A 20146-nucleotide genomic window follows, 5' to 3' on the forward strand; every position below is an offset into this window, starting at 1 on the left:
ATTATTTGTACCCCGTTGATTGGTCAAAGTCAAACTAAAAAGTGAAGAACTGTCACTTTTTACGCTGCGCTCACGCACACTATCAAAACAAACGTTTATTAGTGTCAAACCATCGGGGTTTAAGTGTAGTACATGCGCGTCAAAAATCAAAAAAATTGCGTTACGTAATAAAAGCACGCTCCCATTAATATCATGTGCGATGATTTAGTATTAAATAAAAATTAACCAAATTTTAAGCGAATTTGATGCCTTTCACTTGACAGTGCAGCGAAGACGTCATTGAAAAACATCGAAAAAAAATTGTCTGCGGAGTTGTTTCGAGCGATTTTTTCATAATTCGGCACAAATTCAGCGAAAAAATGCATAAATCGATGGAAAAGGTTTGTAAAATGTTGTTTTTATTACAATTCACGAACTAACGAGTACCTTTCAATTTCCATTTCTTAATTTAGGCGAGAAACCCATTCTTCCAAATGGTCAAAGAAATCTGCAGCTTCTCAAGAGTTTATCGTTTCTGGATCCGGCTCGGAGAACCGTATTTTGCCTCACCAGCTGGACCAAAATGACATGGCCGAGTGGACGACTTGGGGCAATGAATTCTGCTGCAGGGAATATATTAACGGAAAAATGTGAAAGAGTGTTGGTTCTTATGACGATGCTGAACTGCGCCTAACACGGACCGTTTCCCGCTGTAACCGAGTTCCGGTTCTACTCCGGGTGAAGAATGTTCAGCCCGGATTGTTACGATTGAGCTGATTCTTCGAGAGGGTCAGCTTCAAGCTGCTAAATGAGCGTGGCAAGGATATCGGTTGTATTGAAGATTCGTGATGGTTCCGAGGTGAAATTTGAAGTCGGAGCAATAAAATAAAGTCGGTGAATGAAAAAGGCATTTCGAGAAGAAATGAAGTCTGAAAGAAATTGTTTTATTTTGTAAACAATAAAGTTTTAAAATAATTTTAACATTCTATTATTATGAGTAAATCTGAATTCGGTCGAAAGAAACCAAGCAACAAATACGTCAATATTTCGTTACATTCCTTTATAATCCAACTGACATGTCGCATGATGGACCCAGACATCGTTTTCTTCGAAATATCTGAGATCCGGCCTTCAAAAAGTGTATGAATAACACTTAAGTGCTAATATCTTTTGATAGGGTTGTCAGATCTCCGCTGTTTTATGCTTGTTGGAAAGGTCTTTCAATTATCTAACTAACGACGGGTCGCATGATGGGCCCGGATAATCTTTTCATCGAAATAACTGAGATCCGGCCTCTAAAATGTGTATAAATAACACTAAAGTGCTCATAACATTTGATAGGGTTATCAGATCTTCATTGTTTTGGGCTCATTAGAAAGATCTTTCAATTGTCCAACTAACGACGGGTCGCATAATGGTCCCGGCCATTATTTTCATCGAAATAACTGAGATCCGGCCTCTAAAATGTGTACAAATGACACTTAAGTGCTCATAACTTTTGATAGGGTTATCAGATCATCAATGTTTTGGACTCATTAGAAAGGTCTTTGAATTATTCAACTAACTACGGCTTACATTATGAACCCGGCCAACATTTTCATCGAAATATTTGAAATCCGGCCTCTAAAATGTGTACAAATGACACTTAAGTGCTCATAACTTTTGATAGGTTTATCAGATCTTCAATGTTGTGGGCTTGTTGGAAAGGTCTTTTGATTACCTATCCAACGATGGGTCGCATGATAGATCCGGACAACTTTTACATTAAAATATTTGAGATCCGGCCCCTGAAATGTGTACAAATGACACTTAAGTGCTTATAACTTTTGATAGGGTTATCGGATCTTCAATGTATTAGGCTTATTAGAAAGGTCTTTCAAATACCTTTCTAAAAATGTATGATCAGACGGGTTTTCTTACAAAAACCACCCTTTTTACAATCTTTCAAACTTTAGCCAGAATCGTTTTTTTAGCATAACTTTTGATATACTTAACAAAACTTTATAAAATTAACTAGGGTCTTGTGGGACCCCAAGACGGACCGAATGAGACCAGAACGGTCCAAATCGGTTCAGCCAATCCGGAGATAATCGAGTGCATATTTTTCGGTGCACGGACTCACATCCAGACACACGCACAGACATTTGTTCAGAATTTGATTCTGAGTCGATAGGTATACATGAAGGTGGGTCTACGAGGTCGAATTAAGAAGTTCATTTTCCGAGTGATTTTAAAGCCTTTCCTCAGTAAGGTGAGGAAGGCAAATATTATTTAAAAGAGACTTATATAACTTGAATCACATTGGATTGATTTTTTTAATTACTTGACATTTTCACAGATTCACACTTTTTCGTAAAATACTCAAATTTGTTGGTATTGTAGTATGGGATCGCGTATTTTAAAAGAACTCTACTCGTGTTCATTTGACACTGATATTTGAAATATTTGAAGAAAAATCCCCGAATTCAATGTTTTTGTAATATTTTTTTCAAGTTTTTTCGTTTTTTTTTGTCGTTGAGCAATTCTTAATCATTCAACTCCTTTGTAAAAACAATATAAATTTTTTTATGTTTTGTTTATTTTTTTTAATACGTAGTTTTTTATATTAGAGTATTTAAAAGAATTCTTTCCACACCTTAAAAAACATGATATTTTTCAGTGGTATTCAGTAAGTATTTTTCACGAAAATCCGTAGTTTTGGGTTGATTCGAATATTTATAATACTTCGTATTTTCTAAATGAAACTCAAGTTTAATGTTTTTGTAATAAAGGTTTCAAATGATCAGTAGTTATATTTTCATTTGATCTTTATATTTATCATTTTTAGGCTGATGCAAATATTTAAAAAAGTTTTTGTCCCTCGGCCCTGGCCGAGGTCAAGGGGGGGGGGGCAAAAAAATAAAAAAATATAAAAATTTAAATAACAAGCCATAGTCTTCACATTTAAATGAAAAAAGTGTTTTAAAAGGCATTTTACACTAGTTCAGTTGTTTTGCAATCATTAGTTTTCAAAAAATCTAAGATCTGACAAAAACAAAAATTGTATCGAAAAAAAAAGATTTTGCATCGAAAATTTTCAAAAAATCTTAAGATTTTTTAATAAGCCCAAACATTCTAAAAATGATTTTAAACGCAGAAGAATGTATTTTAATTTGATTTCAGCTGGTTGCACTTGAATTTTCATAGAAATTTTGAAGTTTATTGTAAAAATATTTTTTTTGCCCCCTGATTTTTCGGGCCAATTTTGAAGGGGGGGGGGGGTGACAAAAACTTTTAAAAATATTTGTACCAGCCTTATACACGAAAAATAAGTTTTTTTTTGTGAAAATTGTGTTTGTCTTCTGATTTGAAAAAATATTCACGATATGTGTAATGCTTCTGCAAAATACCCGTAGAAAATCAATATTCTTTAAAAAACAAACATGGTCGCCAAATGACCAACCGGGAATAAAACCTTTCAGAGACTTAAGCACGTCCGGTTATTCATCCCCCAAATGAGCAATTCTCTACCAAAACCGGAAAGAATTTTGTTTGTATATTTTTATTTAGCTTAAACTTTGATGGAGCCTTCTCTATTACCAAAGAAGCTATTTTGTGTCATTGGCTCACCCATACAAGTCTCTATTCAATTTTGGCAGCTGTCCTTACAAAAATGTTACGTAAACATTCAAACAGTTTTGAGTGAATTTTACAAAAAGGTACACGGAAAACAAAATTTGTCGAATTTTAAATAAACTTTGATTTACAAAAACTCAACTTCCCAAAAAAATATCACGAATGTTTCATATTTTAACATTGAAAATCAAACCATTAGTTGCTGAGTTATCGACATTAGAAAATGGAGGGTTGTTCAGGTGATACGTAGAAAACTTCAATTATCCTGTTTTTCTTAAAGCCTTTGGATCTCAGCAATCAGAGTCAAATCTTCAATGTCTCTTAGACAATTTTATCAAAAAAAATCATATCCTTTAAAAAATATGTTTTAAAAATGGTCACTCATGGTCACTATATTTAAAACGAGGCCCTATGTAAAAGAATCTGTAAAGTACGTTTCGATTGCAAAATACATTTTTATTTATTTTTAATATGGCCAAAAAAAGTTTGTTGCATGAAATTTCGATTATTTTTTTCCAAAAACGCCTTTTTGCTTTAATTCATCACTAAAATTAATATAAAAATAGTTAAATAAAAAACTGGCATTTTTTCCTTGTACCTTTTTTAACAGAATAGTCCTCAACAATACCTACAATTTTGCCGAAGACACCAAATTGATCAGAAAATTCAATCAAAATGTACAGATTTTCGAATATTTACGTACTATTTTTGTATGGACAATTGCAAAAATTGTATGTAGATTTGTATGGGTGAACCAATAACACAAAATAGCATTTTTTGGTCATAGAGAAGGCCCAAATAAAAATTACAAAAAATAAAAATGCTCGAAATCGGTCGATTTCGTAGAGAATTGCTCATATGTAGTGCTATACTGGGGTATGACTGTCTTATTTGGTGGAATATGGTGACTTTAAAAAAGATGTTGGGAGTATGGATAATCAAGTTGAATTGTCTCAACACCAAGTCGATGCCTCTGTGCTCCCTTGTGCTTAACTAGGTAGGAATCCCAGCAAGATTAGTACAAACGGGTACAGGGGCATCGAAGTGTGAATCGGGTTTGCAATCGCTGATAAATTCCATCAGATCATAAGAAAGCATCACAATCTCGCTTTTCACTGGTGCAAACCCCACCAATTTTGACGTTTTTCGTTACGCTGTCTCGCGAAATCACCACCAACACCAGCATCGAAAGTTCGCTCCGGTGGCATCAATACATTTCCGGCACCATCCCGAATGTCAAACGTGACGGAGACGGCGGCAGAGTGTGCGCGTCTGTCGTCCACAAACAATGAACCCCGATGTGTGTGCGTGTTCATGCCGCCGAACGGATGAACTCAGCATTTCCCCTCCATTTTCCCGAACGTCATTTTCCCTCCACCCCTAGGAAGCACAGGAAATCCCTGACAACAATTTTCCAGCTGCGAATGGTTTACCCTTATCGCCACGTTTTGTTTTGCTTCCCCCGCTGGGCTGTGTATTGGTGCTGCCAGCGGCTTGGTCGGAGTTTACAAATACATACGGGTAAAGCGCAAACATCAATGAAAACAAACTGAAAAGCTTTTTTCCTTCCCTCTTTTTTTTTTTTGGAAACAGCCCGAAGGAGAGCGGCGGCCAAGCGGAAAAAGCTGAAAAATCTAGGCAAATCCAAGTCTACCGACACCGAGGAGGACGACGCCGACGAGGACTGCGGTGACGATGGTGAGTAATATCGGGGTCTACGAGCTTCGGACACAACACTAACTACCACACGCACAGATGGAGTACTGTCACTCTTTGTTGTAATGTCTGTCAGACTTTAGGTTCTAACTCTACTTCTTTTCGTTTTTTTATTTCTGGACTAACGAAATAACAACACTTTCTTTTTGTTTGACTACACACTAACGAAAAAACGTCGGATTACGTGACTTTTTGCCACTCAGTTAGCGTTACGAAGCGAAAGAAAGGTAAAAACTAAGTTGGAGCGAAACCAAAAGCTGCCCACGTGCAGAAAGTTGAGGCTCTACGCAGTACAATACGCTTCCAGTAGATTACTTACCTAAGCTTGACAACCTGAAAGGGAGTTTCTTGTTCGCTCAAAATTGTAATTTGTTTTTTTTTTCAAGTAGAATCAAAATTGTACTTTCGAACGAGAACAAGTCTCCGTTGCTTAACCCTTGAAAACCTCAATCGAGTAAACGTTAGTCGCTTTACGTAAACTATCCAATTCGTAGGGATATTTGGCTAGCTTACTCTAGACAGTACTGGGTAATTCTCAGCCAACTCACACAACAGTTGCATCGATCCCTCTTCGATTTGCGTGAAACTTTGTCCTAAGGGGTAACTTTTGTCCCTGATCATGAATCCGTTTTTTGATACGGAGGGGCGGTACGACTCCTTCCATTTTTGAACATGCGAAAAAGAAATGTCTTCAATACAGTCCAGACTGAACCCTTAGTCATTTGGAATTTTTAAATCCAATGAAAAAAAATCGCAGAACTCGAGTTTGATGTTTGAAGTAAAAAAATAGAAAAAAATACGAAGAAAATTCTTTTTTTTATGATTCGATTATCCGAAGTGCCATACAAACCTTCAAATAATCAAACTCCGCATAATCGAAACTTCGCATAATCGAGTCTGGACTGTAATTTGCCGCCTGAAAAGGTGATGAGATGGAAATTTTGTGTCAAAGGGATTTTTATGTAAAATAGGACGGCCGATTTGTTGGCGTATTCAAAATTCCGAAAAAAAAAACGTATTTTTCACCGCAAAAATACAAACAAAGTTTTATAAACTCTGCCAATTTTCATTACACAATTGTAAAAAAAATGAAACTTGTTATTTGAAGGGAAATATAATGTTCTATTTGAATCTGTAATAGCCCATAAGGCTTATTTTTTATTAAGAATAAAGGACAAAATTTCACATAAACCGACAAGTCAGAGCAATTTAACTAAGAGTTACCCGTATTTGTATCATAAAAACAAAAAGCTTTAAAAATCACTGATAATGGATGTACCTAATAAAATAATTTTTTTACTGATTCAGGCCGTTGCATTTTTTTTTCAAATTTTATGGAAGGGCCTTCCCCCCTCCCCTTCAAAATCGGCTCGAAAAATCAAAGGGCAAAAAAATTTCTATGTAATGTGGAGGTGGGCAAAACCGCTCCTTTTTAAGGGGCCGCTCATTTTCGTTCGCTCATTAATAAGAGTGGCTCTTTTGAACAGCTCTTTCGCCCTTTTTCAAAATTTTGGAAAAAATGCTATTTTTAAGGATGGTGTGATTGTTTATGTTTTTGTTGTTGGACTTTTATAAATTATTTGTAAAAAAACAAAAACTAGAAGATGCGCTTGAAACCCAAAAGTCTTGGCTGTCTCTTAATCAACAATTTTACTGGAACCCAAAACAAACTCTTTTTTGCCCACCGCTAACGTAATGTATGTAATGTATGATCAACTGAAAACAATTTGAAAAGTTATTGAAGTGATTTGATAATCATATTTACCATGTTTGGGATCGTTGAAAAATATTTGGAATTTTCTTGAAATTCCGATGTAAAGCAACGCTTAACTTTTATTTTTTGGAGAAAAAACATTTTCGTCAATACTTGGGTATTTTGAAAATCAATGTTTGCAAACATCCATCCATAAATCAATGACAAGTAATAGATTGTAACAATTATATATATATATATATATATATACTGCCCACCATTGAAAAAACGGCTAATATCCACTTTTGGCAAAAACGAGATATTAGCACCAGGTGATAGAGGACGTTCCAACGCATCTTCTGGAACTTGAATTTTACTGAAATAGTGTCTAGACTTGGCTGCCGATGCGAAAAACCAAACGGCTAATATGCCACTCTTATGGGAAATTACCTTGACGGAGATTTTGTGTCAAACACTAAAACGCGTTTTTCTCGGAATACTTGATTTGGCATAATAGCCGAATTTTCAATTATGGGCAGTATATATATATATATATTAGGGTGGGTACGTTTTTCAAAAAGTTCTCGGATCAAGTTTTAGTATGGTTCCCCTTGTAGGGCATGCCCATAGGGACTTTCATGCCAAATATCAGCTCATTTGGTTGTAAACTGGCTGCGCGCATCAGGGTTAAAGTTTACATGGGAATTACTATGGGAAATTGGAACTTTTTGTTCAAACGCTCCTACAGGTCTGGGAAAATCACGCGCCAACTTCTGGTATGGTCAGGCCTACGGGGAATAGTCTGGAGAACACTTTTCCCGAAGAGAGCATATGGATTCGTTGTCCCTAGACCTGGCGCATCGGCAAACAATCCGATGTCTCCGGAATCAACTGTTTTCCCTGAAAAAGCATCAAATTTTCCTTAGCATGCTATGAAACCATGATGCACACCGCGACGCCATATGTCAGACAGCTACCACGTGGTTGAAATATTTGCAAAAAAATACAAATTTGCTATGCAAAGATTTTGAATTCGACTAAATAATATCAGGATTACTCGAAATGATCATTTTCTACTTAAAAGAAGGTTTGCAATTAAATATTCCAGCCGTTTCTCACCCACGTGGTAGCTGCCTGACGTATGGCGTCGCGGTGTTCATCAAGCTTTCATAGCATGCTAAGGAAAATTTGATGCTTTTTTAGGGAAAACCGTTGATTCCGGAGACATCGGATTGTTTGCCGATGCGCCAGCTCTAGGGACAACGAATCCATATGCTCTCTTCGGGAAAAGTGTTCTCCAGACCATTCCCCATAGTCCTGACCATACCAGAAGTTGGCGCGTGATTTTCCCAGACCTGTAGGAGCGTTTGAACAAAAAGTTCCAATTTCCCATAGTAATTCCCATGTAAACTTTAACCCTGATGCGCGCAGCCAGTTTACAACCAAATGAGCTGATATTTGGCATGAAAGTCCCTATGGGCATGCCCTACAAGGGGAACCATACTAAAACTTGATCCGAGAACTTTTTGAAAAACGTACCCACCCTAATATATATATATATATATATATATATATATATATATATATATATATATATATATATATATATATATATATATATATATATATATATATATATATATATATATATATATATATATATATATATATATATATATATATATATATATATATATATATATATATATATAAATTAAATAGTTAAACATTTATAATTTGCGTAGTGGGTAACGATATTTAAGAAAATAATTTTTTTCAAAAATGCAGTTTTTTGTCAAAATTCTAATGTAGTGAAATTATGTAAACAGATTTGTGACATTTGAAACCCATATAGCATAATACTAAAGTTTGGTGTGTTCAAAAAAGTACGGTTTCTGTCCCAATTTCAGTATTTTACCCAGAAGTATTCAATTTAGCTAAAAACTTTGAAAGTCGGAGATAATTCTGATTAAAAAAGCTACAAAACATGAAAATGTAATGCTACACTTTGATAAAAGCTGAAAATTATTAAAAGAAATAATGAAAACGTGAAGATAGCCAATCCACCATATCTTCGCTAATATGACTTTATTTCAAATGGGATGTGTATAAAGAATGCTTGTTTTTATTTTAAATATGGTGTTTAAAGGCAAGATGACTAGATATCAAAATATTCATCACATCCTCAGATAGTTTTTTTTTTCAGTTAAAATTTATCATAACAGAGGGATCCTCTAGAACCTCGCTTTTCTTAGGGATATTAATTTTGTTTTTTTATTTGAATGAAACTTTATTAAAAGTACCGGAATTTAAAAAAATGGGTACACGAAAAAATTAATTCCCATTTTGTTTATTTTATGTTTAATTAACAAAATATGATTTTTTTTTATTATGTTTCAGTGGACTGAAAAAGGCATTTTCATCTGGTTCAGGAAATAAATGTTGTGGAAAGAAACACGATAAAAAATATTGTCAAACAAATTTTCAAAAATCGTGTTTATCTATAAAATCGTATTTGCTATTTAAACCGTTTAAAACTATAAGCAAGGTGATTTAAAAAATATGTTTAGTTATCTGCTATTTAGAAATACTTTGTGAAGGAAAAGCTGAGAAAATTTACTGCAATTTGACTTTCTTGATCGGACTGCTGAGATACAGCCTTTTGAAGTTTAAATCTTTGAGGTATTTTTTGGGTATTCCATTTTGAACTGCCAAGTTAATGCCTAAAAACCTAAAAAAGAATCCTCCAAAATTCTTAGCGTCCCGGCAGAATGTGTTATATAAATCAAACAAAAAATTGATCATTTCAAATCTGCACTAGGGGCAAAACTTCATGCAGTAAAGATAACAAATCTGTACAATTTGTATAGAGTTTTTAATAACGAATATTTGGAATTTCACTAATAAATACATTTTCAAGATTTTTTGAGAAACACGCATTATAACAATACGATCTATCGACAGTGAAAAAGGTCTTGTAATAAGTTCCTCAAAATAACGAAGGGATCAGGTTGTATATTTTTGTATAAGTAGAAGCTAAGTAGAAGCGCAATTTACCTCGACCGAGATCGTGGCAACGTATAAAAGCAGCTTTATTTTTTAAACTCTTTATCAACACTTAGATTTCTATTCCAACACAATTAACCGCTAACTTCCAGAATGCTTCCTCTTTATAACCCCTTATCGCTTGGCTTCGAAACTTAAAATTTGCGTTTATCAAAATTTCTAATGCCACTTCTGTCCCCTTCCACACGCCTCCAGGTTACCTCAAGTCCAAGGTGAAAACCCAGGGCAAGTGCAAGGGCTTCTGGCGGGCGGAGAAGCGCTTCCGGTTCTGGATCCGGCACACGGTCAAGACGCAGTGGTTCTACTGGTTCGTGATCGTGCTCGTCTTCTTCAACACGGTGTGCGTCGCCGTCGAGCACTACGGCCAGCCGAGCTGGCTGACGCAGTTCCTGTACTACGCCGAGTACGTGTTCCTCGGGCTGTTCATGATGGAGATGTGGATCAAGATGTACGCGCTGGGGCCGCGCATCTACTTCGAGTCGTCCTTTAACCGGTTCGACTGCGTCGTCATCAGCGGGTCCATCTTCGAGGTGGTGTGGTCCGAGGTCAAGGGCGGCTCCTTTGGGCTGTCCGTGCTGAGAGCTTTAAGATTGCTTAGGATATTTAAGGTGAGTTTGGGGGTTTGTGGTTTGAAGGTCTAAGGTCTAATTATTCTCTTTTTTTTTCTTTTGTAGGTTACAAAATACTGGTCGTCCTTGCGGAATCTGGTGATATCGTTACTCAACTCGATGCGGTCTATCATTTCTCTGCTGTTCCTGCTCTTTCTGTTCATCCTGATCTTCGCACTGCTCGGAATGCAGCTGTTTGGGGGACAGTTCAACCTGCCGGACGGAACGCCACCGACCAACTTCAACACGTTCCCGATCGCACTGCTCACCGTGTTTCAGATCCTAACCGGTGAGGATTGGAACGAGGTCATGTACCAGGGCATCGAGTCACAGGGTGGCCACAAAAAGGGCATGATCTACTCGCTGTACTTTATCATTCTGGTCCTGTTTGGCAACTACACACTGCTGAACGTGTTCTTGGCTATCGCCGTGGACAATTTGGCCAACGCACAAGAGCTGACTGCCGCCGAGGAGGAGCAGCTCGAGGAGAACAAGGAAAAGCAGCAGATGGAGCTGGACAAGGAAATGGAGGCGTTGCATCTCCAGACGGATGGGTCGCCGCCCCGGGTTGAGGTCGAGTCGCCTTCGCCAACCCGGGGGAACGGAAGCAAGGCGAAAAAGAAACCCGGCGAGGACAAGGAGGACGACGAGGACGACATTCCAGACGGGCCGAAGCCCATGCTGCCGTACTCGTCGATGTTCGTGCTGTCGCCGACGAATCCGTAAGTTCCATACAAACAAACTGTCTCGCGAATTAACTCTCTACCATCTCTCCCTACTTCCAGAATCCGTTGCGGCGCCCATTGGGTGGTGAACCTGCGGTACTTTGACTTCTTCATCATGGTCGTCATCTCGCTGTCGTCGATCGCACTCGCCGCCGAGGATCCGGTCGAGGAGGACTCGCCGCGGAACAAGATCCTCAACTTTTTCGATTACGCCTTCACGGGCGTGTTCACCATCGAGATGCTGCTCAAGATCGTCGATTTGGGCGTGATTCTGCACCCGGGCAGCTACCTGCGCGAGTTCTGGAACATCATGGACGCCGTCGTGGTCATCTGCGCGGCCGTCAGCTTCGGGTTCGATATGACGTAAGTGGGGCCTCGAATCCGCGTCCGGTGATCAACATCAATAACACTTTTTTCGTTCTCTCAATACAGTGGCAGCAGTGCTGGCCAGAACCTGTCCACGATCAAGTCGCTGCGGGTGCTGCGCGTGCTGCGACCGCTGAAAACCATCAAGCGAGTGCCGAAGCTGAAGGCGGTCTTCGACTGCGTCGTCAACTCGCTCAAGAACGTCATCAACATCCTGATCGTGTACATTCTGTTTCAGTTCATCTTCGCGGTCATCGCGGTGCAGCTGTTCAACGGCAAGTTCTTCTACTGCACCGACGACAGCAAGCACACGAGCGAGGAGTGCAAGTAAGAACTTCGACATCGACACTTAAGTAAAACACTTTCTAACTCTAAATACTTTTTAGGGGTTCGTTCTTTGTGTACGACGGGCCCGACCAGCTGCCCCGGCGCGAGACACGAGAGTGGAAAACGCAAAGCTTCCACTACGACAACGTGGCCACGGCCATGTTGACACTGTTCGCCGTGCAAACCGGCGAAGGGTGGCCTCAGTAAGTATCGTTCATTTCGCTGAGGGGAGTTTCTAATCTTGAAGTAAACTTTTTACAAAAAGCTCGTAGATCATCCTTTATCAATACAGTCCAGACTCGATTATATGAAGGCCTCGGGGAAATTTCACTTTGAATAATCGAATCTTCAGATAATCGAATCACGGAAAAAAATATTTTTTTCGATGTTTTATTTGTGATGGGTGAGCTCAAGTATGATGGCGGCCAAAATGGCGGTGAAACGTCTTAAAAAACGTTACTTAATCCATCTTTAGGTGGTTGGTGCCTTTTTGACATTCATAAAGTGAAAACAATGGGTCGCATGATACATCCAGACAACCTTTCATCAACATATCTGAGATTCAGCCTCAACAATCTTTAAAACACTTAACTGCCGTTCTACGCATAATTATCCCATGTTCAAAAAAGGGCAACTGATAAAAACGCGATTGAAATTTTTCGATCGATTTCTGTGTTTCTACGCATAATTGTCCCGTGGGTCTCTATTCGCCATATATGTCCCTACTCACCCCGGTTAACATTATATTACCCTTATTTGTAATCCTCTTGCAGGTAAACTGGTGAACAAGATAAAATGCTACGTAAAACTCATGATTTCGTGACAGAAAATACTTGGCGGGAAAATTATGCGTAGAAGTTCAACGATGGGACAAACAGACTTGGTGTTGTTTTCAATGATTTTCTGAACAAAGCACTAGATTTTATGTGTTTTGCTTAAAGTATACGTAAAACTGAGCTCAAAAATGATAAAAAGTCAAAATCGTCAAAAAATGACATGGGACAATTATGCGTAGAACGGCAGTTAAGTGCTTTAAACTTTTGATAGAATTGTCAGATCTTCAACGTTTTGGACTAGTTGGAAAGGTTTTTCGAATACCTAGGAGGTCAAATTTCGAAGTTCATTTTTCGAGTGATTTTATAGCCTTTCCTCATTAGGGTGCGGAAGGCAAAAGTTCATCTTTCAATTTTAAAGGAAATCAAAAATTTAAATTTGACAAAATTTGGGTGGCAGAACTCGAATTTAATGTTTAAAATAAAATAAATTAAACGGAAAAAAACAATTTTATTTTTGTCATGATTCGATTATCCGATTCGATTCGGAACCTTTGGATAATCGAACTTCGGATAATCGAAACATCGGATAATCGAGGCTTCGGATAATCGAGTCTAATATCAGTTTCTTTGTATGCTTTCAACTCAATAAACGTTACTTAATCCACCCTTAGGTGGTTGGCGCCTTCCTCACATTTAAAGGGTGCTATCCAAAATGCAACAAGTGCGTAAACACTTAATAAGTGCTTATAACTTTTGATAGGGTTGTCAGATCTTCAATGTTATGGACGCATTGGAAAGCTCTTTTGAATACCGTAAAACGGGGTGACTTTGATAGCTGGGGTGACTTTGATAGGTTTGCGATTTTTCTGCAAAATGAAGAGTACAATTAAAATACGTACGGAATGGTTCAGAATCATACTGACCGTGGTAGAGAAGTGTTCAAAGTACCTCAAGAAGAACTTTGCATAACATTTTGAAATGTTTAAAAAGTTAGTTAACTATAATTAAGAAAATGTTAATGAAAGTCATTATTTAAAACTTCTCAAAGTGTAATGATTTTCTCAATGAACATGATTTTGAATCGGAAAACGGAATGCATTTTCGGGTTCTTTGGACAATTTTCCACTAGGAAAATGTTAAATAAGTTTGTCAATAATAAAAATTATGTGTCCTTGAAAGACAATTAAAAAAAATCTCCAAATTAATAGGCAATTTCAGTTGAACCAATTTCATGTAAAATGTGAAAACTTGTGATTCGTGCTTTGTAATCAGTTTAAAATGCAATATAAATCGATAATTTTATAAACAAAACTAGTTTTAACAAATTTCAGGCAAAATTCCTACTTTTCAACAATTTTATGTAAAATTTATTAGTATTTTGATAAAAAGCTTATAAACTTAGTTAACTAAATATTAACATTGATTTTTTATCTTGAAAACTATATCAGCTACTTTAGTGATGGTACGAAAACGAAACTATTGGCACTACGCCCCCCGGGGCATGGCCTTCCTCTAACGTGGGATTTCTGCTCCAGCGCCTCTGACGAGACAGGAGAAACCGGGACCGACGTTTTACTTCACCATCCGATAGAAGCTCAGTGGATAAGGCGGGAATCGAACCCGCGTCTCATAGCATCATCGGGATCGGCAGCCGAAGCCGCTACCCCTGCGCCACGAGACCCATTAGTGATGGTACATTTTACGTATAAATAAAGTTTGAACATCTTAAATATGATTTTAACAAGAAAAACTATGACTATCAAAGTCACCCCGGAATTTAAACTAAGAATTTTTTACGTAACTATTTTTCTGAACACTATTGAAAAAACTTTTTTTTCCAAAATAGTGCATAGACTTTGTGTGGCCTACCCCAGTACATGTTTTAAAAATAATAATCTTGAGAAAACCCTTACCTGTTGGAAAATATTCCAAAAACAAATTGAAATCCTATCAAAGTCACCCCGGTTTACGGTACCTATCCAACGATAGGTCACATGAGAGATCCGGACAACGTTTTCATCAACATATCTGAGATCCGGCCTCCAAAAAGCATATAAATAACACTTATGTGCTTATAACTTTTGATAGGATAGTCAGATCTTCAATGTCTTGGACGCGTTTGAAAGGTCATTCAAATATCTTTCTGAAAATGTATAGCATGACGGGTTTTCTTACAAAAAACACCCTTTTTACAATCTTCCGGACTTTTGCTAAAATCGTTTTTTAGCATAACTTTTTAAGTACTTAACTGAACTGCATAATTTTTAATAGCGACTTATGGGACCTTTAGACGGATCGAATGACGTCAAAGCAGACAAAATCGGTTTAGCCAATGTCGAGATAATCGAGTGACAATTTTTTGATCAACATCCCACCACACACACAGACATTTGCTCAGAATTTGATTTGAAGTCGATAGGTATACATGAAGGTGGGTCTAGGAGGTCTAATTGAGAAGTTCATTTTTCGAGTGATTTTATAGCCTTTCCTCGGTAACGTGAGGAAGGCAAAACGCTAACTGGCAGTGAAATTATGGGAAAGTATCATTTGTATCATACACGTAAACCGGGGTGACATTATTAGGGTATAAATTATTTTTTCAGATTTTAATTTTGTTAAAATTCATTTCTTTACTATCCTGTTATAAGGGTTGTCATTGGGTCCGGAGTATGAGTTTGAGTTGCAGAAATGTATGAATCAATCTCAATTTAATTGAAGGAGTTTATGTGTTCTTAAAAATCTTATATTTTTATCTATTTCTTGGATGCCTTGAATTGCTTGAATTTATTAAATTCCTAGATTTTTTTAACATCCTAAAATTTTGTAAATTTTTAGATTTTTTCAAATATCAAGTAAAAAAAATCATTAATTTGCTGGATATTTGCATTTCTTGAATTTTGTGAACTCCTGAATTTTTTTAAAGGGTTACATACATGTTTGAACACTAGCGTGGTTCACCGATGGTTCAAGATGATGATTTTTTTAGAATCGTTTTAACGATCTTTCGTGCGCGAGAGAGGAGAGCCATGATCACTTCGGATTTTTTCTCTTGATAACGTCCAAAGATTTTTTTTATGATGATTATTCCATCGCTGAATGTTTTTCTTGTAAAACACCGCCGGTAATTTATTTTTGTATTTTTCAATAAAAAAAACTATTTTTTTTAATCGAGCTTCGTCATGCACACGGGTTATGTTACCCTAATTTCAGCCAATTTTGTCCATCGAATTTCGGGATACCGTGGCACCCGTAAATCAACTCGTTGCTCTACTTTGCGCATGGCAAAATTTAAAGTATAAATCGTCAGTTACTCACTTTTATCATGAAATATCTTTAAGAAACTTTTTGTAGTGTTTGGAATTCATGTTTTGAGTGGATTTAATAAATTTTCTATAATGGGTAATTCTCTACCAACTCACACGAAATCGGGAAAAGTTGCCCCGACCCCTCTTCGATTTGCGTGAAACTTTGTCCTAAGGGGTAACTTTTGTCCCTGATCACAAATCCGAGGTCCATTTTTTGATATCTCGTGACGGAGGGCCGGTACGACCCCTTCTATTTTTGAACATGCGAAAAAAGAGGTGTTTTTCAACAATTTGCAGCCTGAAACGGTGATGAGATAGAAATTTGGTGTCAAAGGGACTTTTATGTAAAATTAGACGCCCGATTTGATGGCGTACTCAGAATTCCGAATAAACGTATTTTTCATCGAAAAAAACACTAAAAAAGTTTTATAAATTCTCCAATTTTCCGATACTCGACTGTAAAAATTTTTGGAACGTGTCATTTTATGGGAAATTTAATGTACTTTTCGAATCTACATTGTCCCAGAAGGGTCATTTTTTCATTAAGAACAAAATTTTTCATTTTAAAATTTCGTGTTTTTTCTAACTTTGCAGGGTTATTTTTTAGAGTGTAACAATGTTCTACAAAGTTGTAGAGCAGACAATTACAAAAATTTTGATATAAAGACATAAGGAGTTTGCTTATAAACATCACGAGTTATCGCGATTTTACGAAAAAAAGTTTTGAAAAAGTTACTTTTTGCGTTTCTCTTTGTTTCGTCGTCCATGTCTGTCGCGGGTGACCATGAATGGCCATGATCGATGACGACCAACTTTTTCAAAACTTTTTTTCGTAAAATCGCGATAACTCGTGATGTTTATAAGCAAACTCCTTATGTCTATATATCAAAATTTTTGTAATTGTCTGCTCTACAACTTTGTACAGCATTGTTACACTCTAAAAAATAACCCTGCAAAGTTAGAAAAAACACGAAATTTTAAAATGAAAAATGTTGTTCTTAATGAAAAAATGACCCTTCTGGGACAATGTAGATTCGAAAAGTACAATAAATTTCCCATCAAATGACATGTTCCAAAATTTTTTACAGTCGAGTAACGAAAAATGGGAGAATTTTAAAAACTTTTTTAGTGTTTTTATCGATGAAAAATACGTTTATTCGGAATTCTGAGTACGCCATCAAATCGGGCGTCTGATTTTACACAAAAGTCCCTTTGACACCAAATTTCTATCTCATCACCGTTTCAGGCTGCAAATTGTTGAAAAACACCTCTTTTTCACATGTTCAAAAATGGAAGGGGTCGTACCGCCCCTCCGTCACGAGATATCAAAAAACGGACCTCGGATTCGTGATCAGGGACAAAAGTTACCCCTTAGGACAAAATTTCACGCAAATCGAAGAGGGGTCGGGGCAACTGCTGTGTGAGTTGGCGGAGAATTACCCTAATATGAAATTTTGAAATTTTCTACATGTATGCAATAGGGTGGGTACGTTTTTCAAAAAGTTCTCGGATCAAGTTTTAGTATGGTTCCCCTTGTTGGGCATGCCCATAGGGACTTTCATGCCAAATATCAGCTCATTTGGTTGTAAACTGGCTGCGCGCATCAGGGTTAAAGTTTACATGGGAATTACTATGGGAAATTGGAACTTTCTGTTCAAACGCTCCTACAGGTCTGGGAAAATCACGTGCCAACTTCTGGTATGGTCAGGCCTATGGGGAATGGTCTGGAGAACACTTTTCCCGAAGAGAGCATATGGATTCGTTGTCCCTAGACCTGGCGCATCGGCAAACAATCCGATGTCTCCGGAATCAACGGTTTTCCCTCAAAAAGCATCAAATTTTCCTTGGCATGCTATGAAAACTTGATGAACACTGCGACGCCATATGTCAGACAGCTACCACGTGGGCGAGAAACGGCTGGAATATTTAATTGCAAACCTTCTTTTAACTAGAAAATTATCATTTCGAGTAATCCTGATATTATTTAGTCGAATTCAAAATCTTTGCCTAACAAATTTGTATTTTTTGCAAATATTTCAACCACGTGGTAGCTGTCTGATGTATGGCGTCGCGGTGTTCATCAAGCTTTCATAGCATGCTAAGGAAAATTTGATGCTTTTTGAGGGAAAACCGTTGATTCCGGAGACATCGGATTGTTTGCCGATGCGCCAGGTCTAGGGACAACGAATCCATATGCTCTCTTCGGGAAAAGTGTTCTCCAGACCATTCCCCATAGGCCTGACCATACCAGAAGTTGGCACGTGATTTTCCCAGACCTGTAGGAGCGTTTGAACAGAAAGTTCCAATTTCCCATAGTAATTCCCATGTAAACTTTAACCCTGATGCGCGCAGCCAGTTTACAACCAAATGAGCTGATATTTGGCATGAAAGTCCCTATGGGCATGCCCAACAAGGGGAACCATACTAAAACTTGATCCGAGAACTTTTTGAAAAACGTACCCACCCTAGTATGCAACCCTATAGTTTCATATATTTTTTAAATTTCTTTATATCATTTTTTTGTCTATTTCTTGATTATTTTTATTTTTTTCACTATTGAATTTGTTGAATTTATGAGTTTCTTGAAAGTAATGTCGTGATAATTTTTAGTTTGATGGAAATTGGGATTTATTTGATTTTTTTGATTTCTTGAATTATTTTTTGTATATCTTGTTTGCATTTTTTATAATCTATTAATTTCCTTAATTTTTCGTCTTACATATATAATTTTTAAAATTTCTTGATTTTGATGCGAGATTATTTTCGGACCGTAACGCATTATGTCTCATTCCAATATTGGCTCCTCCAGCCACGATGGCCTACTGGTTAACTGTTTTGCCTCCAGAGGACGGGGGGTCGAACCTCTACTCAAGTGACCTTTATTTTTCGATCATATTCCGAGTTTAAAAGAATTGTTATTTCCTTGCCTTTTTTTGTTTGGAGCAGACGGATATCGAACCCAGGACTATTCGCTTCCAATGCGATCACACCGTAACCATCCCATCCCAAAAAGGTTCTCTAACAATCTAATCATTTAAAAAGTAAAAGCGAATATTCAATTAGAAAAAAAAAACATTTTGTTTGTCCTTTTGATTGTTTCAATAGCTTAGCTTTTATAGAATATGAAGAAATTAATATTCTTACACGATTTTTCCCAAAATATTTCTTCTTTTTATTCAAAAATGAGTGCAATTAAATTGATAGAAGGGAACTAAAAACTATATTTAGGATTTTCAAAGCAAAAATTTTACACATATTTTCGAAGATTAATTCTTTTTTAAACATATTTCTGTATCGAGAAAGAGAGTTTTCAACTAATTGCTTCTTTTTCGGGCAATCTCAATTGTTTTTATTTCAGTTTTTCAATCGAATTTTGTTCACTTTACGAATTACATATTATCTTCAAAAATTTTTTGATCATCGGCACGTCCTTTGAATTCTCTTTACTGAAAATAATACAAAATTTCATTGTTCAGAGAGAAAAAAAAAGATCTTTGCGATCGTGTTGACTCTAACGACATTTTCGCTTCGCTTCGCTTCGCTTCGCTTCGCTAGGAAACGGTGATTTTAGCGGATTGCAGACTGGATTTTCGCCATGTGATGTGATGATTGTCTAAGCCCAAGTTGCCTAGGAATCGATAATTGGGAATAGAACCAATTCCACCTGAACCAGATTCTCACCACCATGGCAGCCGTCCATTGCCGGCCGCTCCCATCTCCACCGCGCACCAGGGACAAGGAAAGGGATTTGGAAGACGGGAAGTGTTGATGCTCCACTTTTTTCAGAGTATTAAGGGAAAATCTCCACGGTATCCTCAAGTAAGTTTCGCTTGGAGTTGGACGGTTTTTTGGAAAGGTGAATGGTCTGAGGAGCCACCCTAGGCGAGTGGTAACGACCGTTTGCATTGTTGTTCGAATTCTTCGTGTGTTCTCATTTCTAATGGGAAATTTCAATTCTTCTCATCTCTTA

At 37.2% G+C, this 20146-nt stretch overlaps 1 protein-coding gene across 28 annotated transcripts in view; it reads left to right on the forward strand.

Annotated features, from left to right (window-relative positions):
- LOC120417323 (voltage-dependent calcium channel type A subunit alpha-1) overlaps positions 1 to 20146 on the forward strand; it is a 203129-nt gene that overhangs the window by 92605 nt on the left and 90378 nt on the right. For 21 of the 28 annotated variants that reach the window (XR_008212561.1, XR_008212563.1, XR_005605447.2 and 18 more), the window contains 7 exons: positions 5188 to 5292; positions 5514 to 5537; positions 10265 to 10677; positions 10744 to 11399; positions 11463 to 11765; positions 11835 to 12095; positions 12155 to 12298. Coding sequence is in view for 24 of the 28 variants with exons in the window: in XM_052710697.1 (XP_052566657.1) it covers positions 5188 to 5292; positions 5514 to 5537; positions 10265 to 10677; positions 10744 to 11399; positions 11463 to 11765; positions 11835 to 12095; positions 12155 to 12298 (1906 nt within the window). In the remaining 4 variants the exon portion in view is untranslated. The remainder of the gene's footprint in view (positions 1 to 5187; positions 5293 to 5513; positions 5538 to 10264; positions 10678 to 10743; positions 11400 to 11462; positions 11766 to 11834; positions 12096 to 12154; positions 12299 to 20146) is intronic. The other 7 variants (XM_052710693.1, XM_052710701.1, XM_052710691.1 and 4 more) reach the window with 1 other exon arrangement.

The sequence above is a fragment of the Culex pipiens genome, chromosome 3, assembly GCF_016801865.2.
Source record: "Culex pipiens pallens isolate TS chromosome 3, TS_CPP_V2, whole genome shotgun sequence".
Classification (NCBI taxonomy): Eukaryota; Metazoa; Arthropoda; class Insecta; order Diptera; family Culicidae; genus Culex; species Culex pipiens.